This window comes from Schistocerca nitens, chromosome 3 (genome assembly GCF_023898315.1).
Source record: "Schistocerca nitens isolate TAMUIC-IGC-003100 chromosome 3, iqSchNite1.1, whole genome shotgun sequence".
Classification (NCBI taxonomy): Eukaryota; Metazoa; Arthropoda; class Insecta; order Orthoptera; family Acrididae; genus Schistocerca; species Schistocerca nitens.
In genome coordinates, this window is record NC_064616.1 from 877593900 (window position 1) to 877609521 (window position 15622).

At 42.6% G+C, this 15622-nt stretch overlaps 1 protein-coding gene across 2 annotated transcripts in view; it reads left to right on the forward strand.

Moving 5' to 3' along the window:
- The first annotated feature begins 851 nt into the window (after positions 1–851).
- The window catches only part of LOC126248918 (MAM domain-containing glycosylphosphatidylinositol anchor protein 1-like), a 1134762-nt gene continuing 1119991 nt past the window's right edge, over positions 852–15622 (forward strand). For both annotated transcript variants that reach the window (XM_049950410.1, XM_049950411.1), the window contains exon 1: positions 852–1053. In XM_049950410.1, coding sequence (XP_049806367.1) covers positions 969–1053 — 85 coding nt within the window. In that variant the 5' untranslated portion in view covers positions 852–968. The remainder of the gene's footprint in view (positions 1054–15622) is intronic.

A 15622-nucleotide genomic window follows, 5' to 3' on the forward strand; every position in this document is an offset into this window, starting at 1 on the left:
AGCATACCTGGGATCCCCTGAAACGTGCAGTTCAGAAGAGAGCTCCACCCCCTCGTACTCTTACAGATTTATGGAAAGCCCTACAGCATTTACGCTGTTAGCCGGCCGGTGTGGCCGAGCGGTTCTAGGTGCTTCAGTCTGGAACCACGCGACCGCTACGGTCGCAGGTTCGAATCCTGCCTGGGGCATGGGTGTGTGTGATGTCCTTAGGTTAGTTAGGTTTAAGTAGTTCTAAGTTCTAGGGGACTGATGACCTCAGCTGTTAAGTCCCATAGTGCTCAGAGCCATTTGAACCATTTTTGATTCACGGTGTTAGTTCCCTCCAGCACTACTTCAGACATTAATCGAGTCCATGCCATATCGTTTTGCGGCCCTTCTGCGTGCTCGCGTGGCCGTACACGATATTAGGCAGATGTACCAGTCTCTTTGGCTCCACAGTGTAGAAAGACTTCGTGTGTCTCTTTGAAACATGACGAGTCTAAGGCTGGAAAAAGAATCCCTTTGGTATAGTCTGTAAGCACGCGGTACCGAGCAGTGCAGAACACTGACCCTTTCTATGGACGGAAATAGTGAAGAGGTGCGGAAAATTTATCTCTTATTTCCCGCAAACAGGACAGAAGCTAGAGACTACCTTGAAGCACTCGCTTCTCCTTGTGTAACGGTTGTCCTCGGTGGTTACTGCCGCCGAAAGCAGATTAAGCGTCGCAGGAAGTGGGCTGATAATTGGGGCCGCAGCCGGAAAACAGCAATATCTTTGAGCGCAGCCGTCCCCAGTGGCGCGAGATACAAACCGTTATCGCGGATGTGAGGCTCCACTGACCGGAATGGAAGTACAATGACGTTAGGCTCCTCAGTGTATTTCCAGCCCTGGCACAGTTGTGCAACCTCCTGCTGTGGCGCTATGACATTCTCCTGAAGTGAACTACAGAGAAGTATTCCGAAAGACTTGGTGAAGTGTGTTCCTGAAAATGAATTACTTGGCGATCACTTTAGCGTTGCTGTCGGTTGCAGTGATACCGGCGAATGGTGTTATTAAAGACAGAAAACGCACCAGTAAGTAAAATTCAGTTTCCTTATTACTTTACTCACCGCAGTTTATGAAAAATGATAGACTTCTGTCCGAGCAGTGTAGACAGGTGTTCCCAAAGCACATCTGTGCTGAATGTTCTCAAGGTAACACGTTGTAGTGTTGTATGAAGAAAGCATTTCCTACCAAAAACGACCCTCTTACCTTGAAAATGTTCGATTCATTATATTAAATGTTTTACGAGTTACGTGTCTTTGTGAGATTGTGGATGAGGATGTGTAGTATATGGGAGAAGAGTTCCACACCGGTGTAAGGATGTAGGCTTATGAGATACCCCTTCTCGAGATTATTTGCGCTTATACCAATACAGGAAAGCGAACCTAGGGCTACGAATAGTTAATCCTTTAAACGATTTATGCTGTATTATCGTTTTAATGTTCTATGCACGACTCTTACTAATGACACTAGCAGTTGTTTCCTTTCCTGCTTTCCAGAACGTGTTATTGGCTGCACTTTTCTCGATAAACGTTCACAGCCGTCAAATCCTCCTATCTGGACATTTTCGCAGTCGTTTTTTATCAGTAACTTTCCTCCAAATTTTAAAGAGTTGCTATCGGATTGATATCAATGTTTTTGCCTCGGTTACTACAGTAATACCTTGCGACAATACATGCCTTCCAAGTAATCTAGGGGAACTATTTCGCATGGTAACTTGGTGGTAATTTTGCGTTGACTGATCACTGTGTTTCATTGACTTTTTAACACATTAAGTAAAATCACAGAGAAATATCGTAATTTAACGGATCAATTATAATGATTTCATTTCCGTTACTTTTTCTGATATTATTCTACGTGAATGTCAGTTGGCTTCCTTGTACCTGCACCACAAACAATCGTATATTATCTCTTTTAACTAAAGTAAACAATTTCAGGCTATGTAGCTTTACAGCGTGTCGCAAATGAGGTGCAGGCGCCAGCCATGCAGAGAGAAACAGGAAATGGTAGTAGGAAATCAGCACCATAACGGAGCGGTCGACATGACAAACAGGATTCGAAAACATAAACAGCATCATATCACCATAATGAGCGGATAACTGCTGTGTATAGACGGTTTCAGATGCCGGTGCAAATTTTCCAGTCCTTACGCAGTTGCTTGAAAGCTTTTTGGGAAATGTGGAACAGTTGAAATCAGTCACTAAACTATATGCGACACTTTTGTGCGAAGAACCGTAAACTAACATTCGGCCTTACCTCTGGATTATGGCGTTTGCGTCTTTTGTAATACATTAAACAAGGAGGAAACACTGCAGTGGTAATGCAAATCATTACGCTGGTTTCTATACTGTGAAGAGATAAATAATATTTGTAATTACATGTGTGTGTTCCTTGGTTGCTTCATTACTGTCTGTAGAATGAATTTGAGTAAAAATTGAGCCAAACTTGCGAGCCTGTTTTGTCGACTAAATTTATTGTTCTCAGTCACCTATTTCCGACGAAGAAATAAATTTCCTATCTTTCCGGAAACGCAACATTACTACGTCGGAAATTAGTGATTGAGAACGACAGTCGACCGAACAGGACCGCAGCCAGGACACAAATTTGACTCGAGCGGGTTCTATAGATGTTGAGACACAATACATGGAGAAGTATAGAACCATTATCCCCTTCTACGTAATTTAAAAGATATTAATTAAGAACTTATCTTCAGCTTCAGAGAAAAATTATTGTATTTCAATCAAACAAAAACTAAGCCATATATTGTATTTAGTGTAATGGATCATTGTTTATGTAGCGTAATGGACCATTTTGATCCAGCGAACATTTTTGTTTTTTAAATCGGTTTGCTGAGTATAAATTGCCGCTTCTCATGGGAGACATACATCTTGAGAAGCAATGTGACTCAGTTTCAGTAAAACTCTATACAACAGCTCTTGCAAAATAAGACATTTATTCTAGCTACCTCACCGTACAAAAGAATATATACGTATATTGGTTTTCCCAGGACCGTGGGATTTTAAGAATTTGAAGATTACCTGTCACTAAATCTTTTCTCAACAGCCGTATAGGAAATTTTCAGATCTTAAATTGGGAAAACGAAGAAGCAGCATATGTTGATCGAACACGTTTCGGCCACCCTCGTATCGTTGATAGCGCTGTACTGTTTGCTTGAGCTCAAATAATCTTCAACATCGCGTGGGAGAATTTGATGCAGCAAGTTTGAAAGTATTTAAAGTCAACATTAATTACACTAAACTAGTGCACAATCAATAGATCCAAGATAAATTATTACAGAAGTACATAGGGAAGTCATAAACCCAGTTGAAGAGCAAGCAGGGACCAATTGTTAATAATAAATTCTACAAAATAGAAATGGAATGGACTCCTTCCTGCTTCAGGAAGAATTAACAATGTATGTGTGTGTAAACATTCCAGATTTGTCTTAAAATTGTTTTTTGTGTAAATACTTCTCCAGCAACGTGTGTCAATAACAGTGACTTCCTGCGTTTCCTGTTACAAACGGGAACTGCTTTAGAACACGAGTATTCACATGACCTTCAAGAACACCAACAATTCAAAAGAAATATATCCTTTATTATTGCCTGTGTGGAATACAGCTATATTTAATAAACAGACAAATTTATATCCCAGATGTTAGTTCCTGAATATGTTAACATAATTGAGATGGGCTAGTAAAATCCTTCGATTATTTTAACTTCCCAAAGACTAACATATCCACATGAGCGGTTATTTTTCTACGCAATATCTTGTGATGGGGCTACGAAGTTTTAGATTTTATTGGAATCATTGCAGTTTCCCAGTTAATTTTTTGGAGATAAGAATTGCCGTGGTAGAAATAGATAAAATATAGTAAATACAAGTTGTGGCTAGTGTTTTAGTAATTGTTTATGTATGCACTATGTCGTACTTTATTCTGGATAAATCAATCAGATTTCTTTATCATGTTACAGAAAATATCAGTGTATTAGCATAATACTTCTATCGTGTCATTTACGAGTTTCTCAACACACATGGTATTAACGTTATTGTGCTTTAGATAATTGTTACACTAACTTTAGCCTAATTTTAACCGGGACTAATAATTTACAAGAGTCTGTTCATGTTCCCAAATAGACTTTACAACTGAATTGTATTAACGTGTAGAGTAGGAAAATATTTCTTGACCTTCATGGGCTATTGACAGACTTCCACACATTAACACACATTTGTAGGAAAATAATTCAGGATTTTAATCTTAGTCCATCCCAACATTTTCTACACAAAAGCAATTTTTTTCTAAACTATCCGTTTACTGTGCTATCTGTTTCCTGATTCTTACTGCATTGTAAATCAAGTGTTTTATTGAATCTGGTTATTCAAACTCGAATTTTATCTATTTCTGTCTTTCAATTCATGAATTATGTAGCGCATCAATTCGTTAAAATATGGCCCAGTTAGATAACCCAATAAGATACAACATAAGTAATGTAATGAAGTAGTTGTGGCACGATTCATTAAAATCTAGCAGTGAGTTCTCTACTTTCAAACAAAATATACACAAGTACTTTCTTTCGAAGCTGTCTGTAAGAACAGTATCTTTACGTATTTGTGTAGCACCGTCATATATCAGGATATTCAATTTGGGACTAGAAAACAGCAGAAATTGTTTAAACTCAGAACATAATGTATTTGCAATATTTGTTTTCAAACTGACCTCATTTTCTTCCAGATTAGAGTGTATGTTTAACACTACATAGTTTCTCTCAACCTATGCCAATTAATGGTAGATGAAGGTGAAATTGCGTCTCGGAACTAACGAGAAACTTAAGTTCACTAGTGTAGTTTAATTTTTCAGATATCTTTGTATCCTTGTTAGCAGGAACATGTGTTGTATAGTAACACATTAATTTTACAGAATACCTCCATTTTTCATTTATCAGTTTGAAGGCGATGTACGCTGAAGTTAAATCATACCGCTGTGTCTTGTAACTCATTACTTGAAGAGACTGTCATAGTTCATGATACTACTGATACATTTAACCTAGTATTACATTTTGATAATTTTTTAACTAACGAATAGGAAAAATTATTGAATGAAACTTACTTAAAATAAAACAGTGTAATTTCGTCCAGAATTATCCTCATAGTCAAATCATTGTGACGAGAAACTCTCGGAAGGAAACAATGTTAAACATTTCACAGTTTCTCCTTCCCGTAGTTATCTAATGGTTGCTGGTTCACTGGGTGCTCCCACGTTAGATATATGATTGTTCATTGATCGATCGCTAAGGAGTTTATTTCTGGTAATTAACGTGATGTTACTCCCTAAAAATTGTCCCTCTCCCCTCAACCTGCTTATCGACAGGACGGAGAAAGGGGTGAACATATCACCTCGGAAAGGACCATACCTAGTTAACCACAGACAAGATCAAAATAGTCTTCGTTACGTGAGATTCATACGTGACAAGCACAGCTTTGGGTCTCTAGATCTTATGTAGTTCTAAGTAATTTATCAGAATTTATAAGACAAATTACGTAAAGTTGCCGACATAGAGTTTAAAAATGTAGCTAAATAACACGTTCTAGACGGTGTCAAGTAGATGGGACGACCGCGATGATGTCTATCTTCTATTTCTAGAAACTGTGCTGAAAATTCAAAGAGAAGGAAATTAAAATGCGTCACAATATTAGACATACTCATAAATGAAGAACGTGCTACTAAACGTCAAGTTCACAGATATACATATTTATCACAGTTTCCGGCATGCTCCTTACGAAAAAATGGTTACAATGGCTCTGAGCACTATGGGACTTAACACCTATGGTCATCAGTCCCATAGAACTTAGAACTACTTAAACCTAACTAACCTAAGGGCATCACACAACACCCAGTCATCACGAGGCAGAGAAAATCCCTGACCCCGCAGGGAATCGAACCCGGGAACCCGGGCGCGGGAAGCGAGAACGCTACTGCACGACCACGAGCTGCGGACATGCTCCTTACGTTCAGTACAGATCTTTCATATGTTCCTTTCTAGAACATGACACATTAAGGCTAATGTATTTCCGTAGTTGTCCCATATAATCTGCACGACATCGTGGGTATTATATTCGGCAGTGTTCGCAAACGTTTGACTATATGAGTTATATTATGTGAAACTGCAATTTTTCTTTCAGTCAGACTCAGATTTAGGCGAGATATTCAGTTCTGATTGCCTTCCAACCCGTAGTGCTTTAGTTGTATCAGAATACCTGGTCCAGCATCTTAAATTTTCAGCTGGGTTCCTTCAGTCCCAGCTCTCTTCTTTTCCCTCTGTAAAATAAAAGGTCCCATATTCAGGAAATGAACGCAGGGGCACAATTTGCAGGTGTCCTCCACCGCCGCGCGTGTCGAGGTCCCAGTGGAGATGCCATCATCCCACCTGTTAAGAAGTGTCAAGTGTGTATCTGTGGTTAGTGGACCGCCATGATGAGCCTTGTACAGTACAGGGTTGGGCTTGTGTTGCCATGGATGAAGGGATGGGAGAGGGTGAAACCCGGTGCCGGCACATAGCCTACTCCCCTCGAAAATCACCACGGAGGCCGGAAAACTTAACGTCCCCATGCATTGGGCGGATCACCATCAACAGTGCTATATGCATTCACTTCATGAGACACTGGCGAGAGGCTTCTAATTTAATCCAGTACATTAGTGCAAAGGCGGGTGATCAGAAACTTTACACCACAACCTCTGCTACCCTTGCCGGACAAATATTGGGAGTGAAAATTTCATCCACTACCAGGATTCTAACCGGTTTAGCTCGAGTCGAGCACCATCGCACGGACGTGCGTTAGCGACCTCAGTTACGGAACCAGGTTTTCCCTATGTAGTTACTGGTTTATAGTAAATTCGTGTTCACTTATAATATGGTTATTAGAAAGTAGCTTAACAAATGCATTAATTCGCTATATTAATGACAAAATGTACGAACCGTGCTGTTTAAAGCTGATGTTTTACAGTTACGACGACATTGCTAAGTCTTATCGTCAACATCTTCCTTAAGCCTCAGTTACGATCTGTCTTTAACGAATTCACCATTTAATTCTGTACTATGCATATGATTTCATCATATTAAATAATGCTATTTCTTCACCACGATTCAAATGTAACTGAGAACAAACGAAGACTATTGCTTGACTGAAAATAAGGCACACTAACACAACAAATCCCTTTCTTTCAATACTGCTCACCAATTTCTAGTTTACTAGTTCCTTCTTTTTCAAGATATATTCAAAAGATTGTGTTTTGTAATTATACATAAATTTCAATCGTTTGAAGTTTGCTCAAAATAAGCTGTATTACCTAGAATACCAATCGAGAATCTCATTAACTTCACGAATTTTTCCATAGTGGTATGGATAATGGAAAACATAGGAAAAATTAATATTGACTACTTCTATAAATTTGTATAGCCAACAAACGTCAGCGCAAAACAGCAACGATCCTAACCGTCCGGTATATGCAGTTTCCTGTCCATGATCTGATGCATATGAGCAGGGTGTCCCTAGTACGTGATTCTGGGAGCTACAGAGGGGACTCAGTAGATAAAGTTTCGGTATTGAACCCATGTCTGGAAACATTCATTTTGGATATATAATAGGTTTGAAGATGGAAGGGGGCTGTCATCAGATCCTCTTGGAATTATGACATCACATACTACTTTCCTCAGACTGAAACAACCTCTGCGAGAAACTGGTACTCTCAACAAGGTGGGTCCATGGACACTCAGCGCTCTTGACTTTCAGTAGGATGTGTTTCGTCATATAGGAGATAACACCACGACGAGTACTCTAAATATTGTCCAAGTCACATGCAACTGTAGGGCACACATGTCAGAGCTCATTTTCGCAGCTGTGTGAAGCGGGAAATTTGAAAATGATCTGAACTTCAAATTATATTTGCACCCAAACCAAACATTTCATTTTCCGATATGAATTGCTTATCAAAACTTTAGCTGACAAAAAGGGAATGGTCCTATTCGACATGTCGAAACTTGCGCCGAATTTTTTTATACATTAAGAATACGGATAACGAAGCATACTTTCCAAATTTTAGCTGCTAAGAGACACTGTAAATATTTTTAAAAAATTGAAAACTGCCAAATTCGTAGCCTCACAGGCGGCTGAAGAAATATACGCTACTACCAGAGCTGTGCATGCCTAACAAGGTGGGCGTATACACTGTCCGAGTGAACTATGATGATACACGGTGCGGTGGCTGACGTGAGCGACGATGAAAGCATTTCCCATTTGCATTCGCTCCCATAAGCCACCACACCGAGCAAACTTAGTTTGCGTGGACAGTACTTGATTAACGGCACTTCGGTAAAAAGACAGCACGACGCAACGCGATCGTAATTGTAAAGCGAATTCCTGTAAGGGTTATCAATGCAGATAAAACCGAATTAATATCACTTTATTTTCTTCTAATATGTCTGCTAATAGCATTTGCCCATAAAGGTTCCAGAGTTTCACAATAATGCAGAATCCACTTAATGTTCTCAGTCTTTCAAAGATTATACACTCCTGGAAATTGAAATAAGAACACCGTGAATTCATTGTCCCAGGAAGGGGAAACTTTATTGACACATTCCTGGGGTCAGATACATCACATGATCACACTGACAGAACCACAGGCACATAGACACAGGCAACAGAGCATGCACAATGTCGGCACTAGTACAGTGTATATCCACCTTTCGCAGCAATGCAGGCTGCTATTCTCCCATGGAGACGATCGTAGAGATGCTGGATGTAGTCCTGTGGAACGGCTTGCCATGCCATTTCCACCTGGCGCCTCAGTTGGACCAGCGTTCGTGCTGGACGTGCAGACCGCGTGAGACGACGCTTCATCCAGTCCCAAACATGCTCAATGGGGGACAGATCCGGAGATCTTGCTGGCCAGGGTAGTTGACTTACACCTTCTAGAGCACGTTGGGTGGCACGGGATACATGCGGACGTGCATTGTCCTGTTGGAACAGCAAGTTCCCTTGCCGGTCTAGGAATGGTAGAACGATGGGTTCGATGACGGTTTGGATGTACCGTGCACTATTCAGTGTCCCCTCGACGATCACCAGTGGTGTACGGCCAGTGTAGGAGATCGCTCCCCACACCATGATGCCGGGTGTTGGCCCTGTATGCCTCGGTCGTATGCAGTCCTGATTGTGGCGCTCACCTGCACGGCGCCAAACACGCATACGACCATCATTGGCACCAAGGCAGAAGCGACTCTCATCGCTGAAGACGACACGTCTCCATTCGTCCCTCCATTCACGCCTGTCGCGACACCACTGGAGGCGGGCTGCACGATGTTGGGGCGTGAGCGGAAGACGTCCTAACGGTGTGCGGGATCGTAGCCCAGCTTCATGGAGACGGTTGCGAATGGTCCTCGCCGATACCCCAGGAGCAACAGTGTCCCTAATTTGCTGGGAAGTGGCGGTGCGGTCCCCTACGGCACTGCGTAGGATCCTACGGTCTTGGCGTGCATCCGTGCGTCGCTGCGGTCCGGTCCCAGGTCGACGGGCACGTGCACCTTCCGCCGACCACTGGCGACAACATCGATGTACTGTGGAGACCTCACGCCCCACGTGTTGAGCAATTCGGCGGTACGTCCACCCGGCCTCCCGCATGCCCACTATACGCCCTCGCTCAAAGTCCGTCAACTGCACATACGGTTCACGTCCACGCTGTCGCGGCATGCTACCAGTGTTAAAGACTGCGATGGAGTTCCGTATGCCACGGCAAACTGGCTGACACTGACGGCGGCGGTGCACAAATGCTGCGCAGCTAGCGCCATTCGACGGCCAACACCGCGGTTCCTGGTGTGTCCGCTGTGCCGTGCGTGTGATCATTGCTTGTACAGCCCTCTCGCAGTGTCCGGAGCAAGTATGGTGGGTCTGACACACCGCTGTCAATGTGTTCTTTTTTTCCATTTCCAGGAGTGTATATGAAGAACTTGGTATGCAATCGACATCACCAACTTTTTCTGAAGACTTACATATCTTTTATTTGTTACTTAATTTCTTGGTAATTCAATCGAATGATGTCGACCTTTCGTTAGAAACTGTGGAAACTCTAGAAGAAATGGGTAAGAACTCTGAATTGTGGCTAGAACGATAGTTTTTGTCCCAATAAGTGTCCGGAATAAGAATACCTTCCTAGCCCAAAGAATACATGTACAAAAACAGCTTTCAGTAACAAATAATACGCCGTGACTTTTCAGTTAAACGAAGGAAGGAGAAAATCCCTAAAAAGAAGCATATGTGTAAATCCGATTTCGTTTCGTAAAATCTGAACGTGAGCTGTATAAATGGAAGACAGAAGTAAGAAATATGCTTCAAATGAAACTCGCGAAAATGTGAAAGAAAAACTTATTCGAAAGATTTGGAATTGCTCGTGAGAGAGAATGCAATGCATTCGCCGAGTCACGATCTAGGCAGGAAGGGCTGTACAAACTGCTGTTATAAGCGGTTGTCATGCGGCAAAAATGAGTACCTTCAACATTTTTTTTAAAATACTAGCATTGGGCTTTAGCAGCTAAAATTATGACATTGCATTTCTTTCAGTATATTCTTCGTGTGTACAAACTTCCAGGGTAGGTTCCGACATGTTGGACTGTATTATTCCCTTGTAAGTCTCCTGTACAAACCCTCGAAGCCTGTAAGAAGAATTGTGAAGTACCTGTATAATTTAATATACCTCACATGACTGAATCTCCATTTCTGAGTAGTCATCCTGTTTGGCTGCCTTGCGGAGGATTCGGACTCAATTCCAGGTAATGCCAGGAATATGTCCCACATGGGAGGAAAATAACAGCTTCGTGAAGCCAGTTGAGGAGTTTTTTTAATGAGACGCTCGAATGACGCCATAATGAAATAGAATGTCTCGGCAGTAGGTGAGCAGTGCATTGTATATATATATATATATATATATATATATATATATATATATATATATATATATATATAGATAGAGAGAGAGAGAGAGAGAGAGAGAGAGAGAGAGAGTACTTTGTCCGATTGAAATCAGCTTGTACGCCGTGTTAACTGCCTGGTCCTTTTTTCCGAGATATTTGCTGCCTCACTGTAGACGCTTTAATTTAAGAAAACAAATAAGGAAAATTTTATTTCTGTCATCCGTATTAATGGCTTCTGGGTAAGATGTTCACCTGTCTCGCACTCAAGCGCTCGGACAATAACATCAGTGGCGGATCGTTACGACCTGATTTGGACACAGTGCAGTGCTTTCCATAAATTCCGGATGGTGTCTTTGTCACAAATACTATGTTTTTAAAGTTGTCGCTCGTTTCATGCCTACCGCGATTTGAAACTTACTCTCGGTGGTGTGTTTACAAGCTAGTGTTAGCATCTGCCTTCCATCTAACCCTTACAAGTTGTTTTGGGTTCATTATGTTGCTTTACATAATTTCCTGATAGCGTCGGTTTAAGACTGTTGTTATAAAGTATGGTGGTTTTCAGTTTTCATTCACTTCGTGTCTTCTACTACCTACGTTCAACGAACATCTGTCGTGTTATTTACGTCTGCCTGAAGCCTGGACGTGAGCTGCACAACTCCCCGAAAGACAAGTTTTTACGAAGTATTCCTTTATTGCAGCTGAAGTGTGTTGTAGAGTTTTTTTATGTTTTTGTTAGAGTAGCGTCATATGTGGCAAATGTGGATGTCGCCATAGGTTAATAGGTACCGGAGAAACATATCAGGATTGTGGTTTCGTGTTTCACTGAGCAAAAAAAGGGGTCTGATGTGGCTCTTCAACGGAGTTTTAGATTATACAGGGTGATTCAAAAAGAATACCACTACTTTAAAAATGTGTATTTAATGAAAGAAACATAACCTTCTGTTATACATCATTACAAAGAGTATTTAAAAAGGTTTTTTTCACTCAAAAACAAGTTCAGAGATGTTCAATATGGCCCCCTCCAGACACACGAGCAATATCAACCCGATACTCCAACTCGTTCCACACTCTCTGTAGCATATCAGGCGTAACAGTTTGGATAGCTGCTGTTATTTCTCGTTTCAAATCATCAATGGTGGCTGGGAGAGGTGGCCGAAACACCATATCCTTAACATACCCCCATAAGAAAAAATCGCAGGGGGTAAGATCAGGGCTTCTTGGAGGCCAGTGATGAAGTGCTCTGTCACGGGCTGCCTGGCGGCCGATCCATCGCCTCGGGTAGTTGACGTTCAGGTTTCATAACTAACCTTTTTCGTAGGACTCTCCATACAGTTGATTGTGGAATTTGCAGCTCTCTGCTAGCTCTGCGAGTCGATTTTCCTGGGCTGCGAACAAATGCTTGCTGGATGCGTGCTACATTTTCATCACTCGTTCTCGGCCGTCCAGAACTTTTCCCTTTGCACAAACACCCATTCTCTGTAAACTGTTTATACCAACGTTTAATACACCACCTATCAGGAGGTTTAACACCATACTTCGTTCGAAATGCACGCTGAGCAACTGTCGTCGATTCACTTCTTCCGTACTCAATAACACAAAAAGCTTTCTGTTGAGCGGTCGCCATCTTAGCATCAAATGACGCTGACGCCTAGTCAACAGCGCCTCAAGCGAACAAATGTACATCTAAATGAAACTTTATAGCTCCCTTAATTCGCCGACAGATAGTGCTTAGCTCTGCCTTTTGTCGTTGCAGAGTTTTAAATTCCTAAAGTTGTGGTATTCTTTTTGAATCACCCTGTATAGTCAAAACAAGAAAATCGTGGAACATGGCAATATTAGAAAAGGCATATTTTGAACTGGAGAGATTGAAGCGGGAAAGAGACAACGGGACCTGATATAAGGTGACAAATATAGGTGAAAGGAGGAAACATCAGAAATCACATTTCGAATTTCTGTTAGCAATCATTTATACTTGTTACCTGAAGTAGGAGAAGAGCATCAACCAGTTTTTGAGATAAGTATAGTGCAGCAGACTCGTGATAACGACTTCAAGTCTAGCTCGGTAGAAAACTCACACAGAAAAGAGACGTGCTGCCAAGGAGCAGTTACGGGAGAGATGCAGGTCAATTGCTACAGGAAAAGCTAACTGTAGAATACCAGGTCACAAGCATCGTGAAACCACGCGTAAAGCTTAGCCGGGTGATAGAACATCTGCAGAGAGTTTGGTAGCGAGGATAAGGTACTCATAGCCAGAGGAGAAGGAAACGGCTGTCTAGAAATCTACAAGAAGCAATTAAAGGTCACCTGGAGGAAACAGCATCAGCAACCGAGAACACTTATGTGACATTTGTGAATGTTTTGCAACAACATGACCAGCTCTGTATTAACACGGCTATTAGCAATGTGAACAAAGAGCTGCACGAATTGATTTTGCCTGAAACAAAATCTCGTATCTGTGCCGTGTCTGTTGCTGTGATTGGAAGATGGGTTAGTGAATGGCCTGCACCTCAATAGGAGAGGGAAGCGAAGATTAGTTGAGCATCTTTCAAAAAGTGTGAGGTGGTACGCAAGGCTAAATACTTGTGATTACTAGAGACAAGGAGGCTTTTTTTTAAGGTTAGAACCAGGTTGCACACAGACAGTATCGAAAAAAACTAAAGCAAAATGTGACCATAATGTATGTAACAGTTTCCAAAACATAGATTTGTAGCAACAGGACATTAGAAGACTGAAAAACAAAATAGATGAGCTTCCTGTATGCCTAAAAGATGTGTCACATTCTAAAATGATGGATGTTCTATGCCTCTCTGAACACCACATATCCACAGGGATGGAGAATTTAAATATCATTGACAATAGACCTGCATCATTTTCGTGTAGTGTTAACATGGAAAAACGAAGAGTAGCAACTTACGTAAAAGTTGGACAAAACGTCAAAAATTTTGAAACAAATAGATATAGTGTTGATCAGAACCTAGAAGCATGTGCTTATCAGTTGTTACTGCAGAATACTGCTCTCGTAATTTCAACAGTTTACATATCCCCTCTAAGAAATTCGCTGCTGTTAATGAGGAATGTAGATGCACTATTGAGCTACTTGTCAGTCAAACAGAAACAGTTAGTAGTTCGTGTAGATTTCAATATAATTCAAATACACGGAAAGAAAAGTGAAGTAGAATCATTTTTTGGATGCTTCAGTCTTATTTCAGTAGTCAGTTTTCCAAATCGTGTGCAGCGAGACAGTAGGACACTGAATAATAATATTTTTATAGATATTATCCAGGCTGAAACAATTAGTGCTTGGTCGGTTGCTAATTGACTATCTGGTCATTATGTATAATTAACGGAAATAAACATGACACCTTACAATCATGATGCAGGTTCATGCAAAGCAGTGTGATTTACTAATGAGGACAGGATACAGCAACATACAAATTCAATTTTTTCCATTATATACACTCCTGGAAATGGAAAAAAGAACACATTGACACCGGTGTGTCAGACCCACCATACTTGCTCCGGACACTGCGAGAGGGCTGTACAAGCAATGATCAAACGCACGGCACAGCGGACACACCAGGAACCGCGGTGTTGGCCGTCGAATGGCGCTAGCTGCGCAGCATTTGTGCACCGTCGCCGTCAGTGTCAGCCAGTTTGCCGTGGCATACAGAGCTCCATCGCAGTCTTTAACACTGGTGGCATGCCGCGACAGCGTGGACGTGAACCGTATGTGCAGTTGACGGACTTTGAGCGAGGGCGTATAGTGGGCATGCGGGAGGCCGGGTGGACGTACCGCCGAATTGCTCAACACGTGGGGCGTGAGGTCTCCACAGTACATCGATGTTGTCGCCAGTGGTCGGCGGAAGGTGCACGTGCCCGTCGACCTGGGACCGGACCGCAGCGACGCACGGATGCACGCCAAGACCGTAGGATCCTACGCAGTGCCGTAGGGGACCGCACCGCCACTTCCCAGCAAATTAGGGACACTGTTGCTCCTGGGGTATCGGCGAGGACCATTCGCAACCGTCTCCATGAAGCTGGGCTACGGTCCCGCACACCGTTAGGCCGTCTTCCGCTCACGCCCCAACATCGTGCAGCCCGCCTCCAGTGGTGTCGCGACAGGCGTGAATGGAGGGACGAATGGAGACGTGTCGTCTTCAGCGATGAGAGTCGCTTCTGCCTTGGTGCCAATGATGGTCGTATGCGTGTTTGGCGCCGTGCAGGTGAGCGCCACAATCAGGACTGCATACGACCGAGGCACACAGGGCCAACACCCGGCATCATGGTGTGGGGAGCGATCTCCTACACTGGCCGTACACCACTGGTGATCGTCGAGGGGACACTGAATAGTGCACGGTACATCCAAACCGTCATCGAACCCATCGTTCTACCATTCCTAGACCGGCAAGGGAACTTGCTGTTCCAACAGGACAATGCACGTCCGCATGTATCCCGTGCCACCCAACGTGCTCTAGAAGGTGTAAGTCAACTACCCTGGCCAGCAAGATCTCCGGATCTGTCCCCCATTGAGCATGTTTGGGACTGGATGAAGCGTCGTCTCACGCGGTCTGCACGTTCGGCACGAACGCTGGTCCAACTGAGGCGCCAGGTGGAAATGGCATGGCAAGCCGTTCCACAGGAC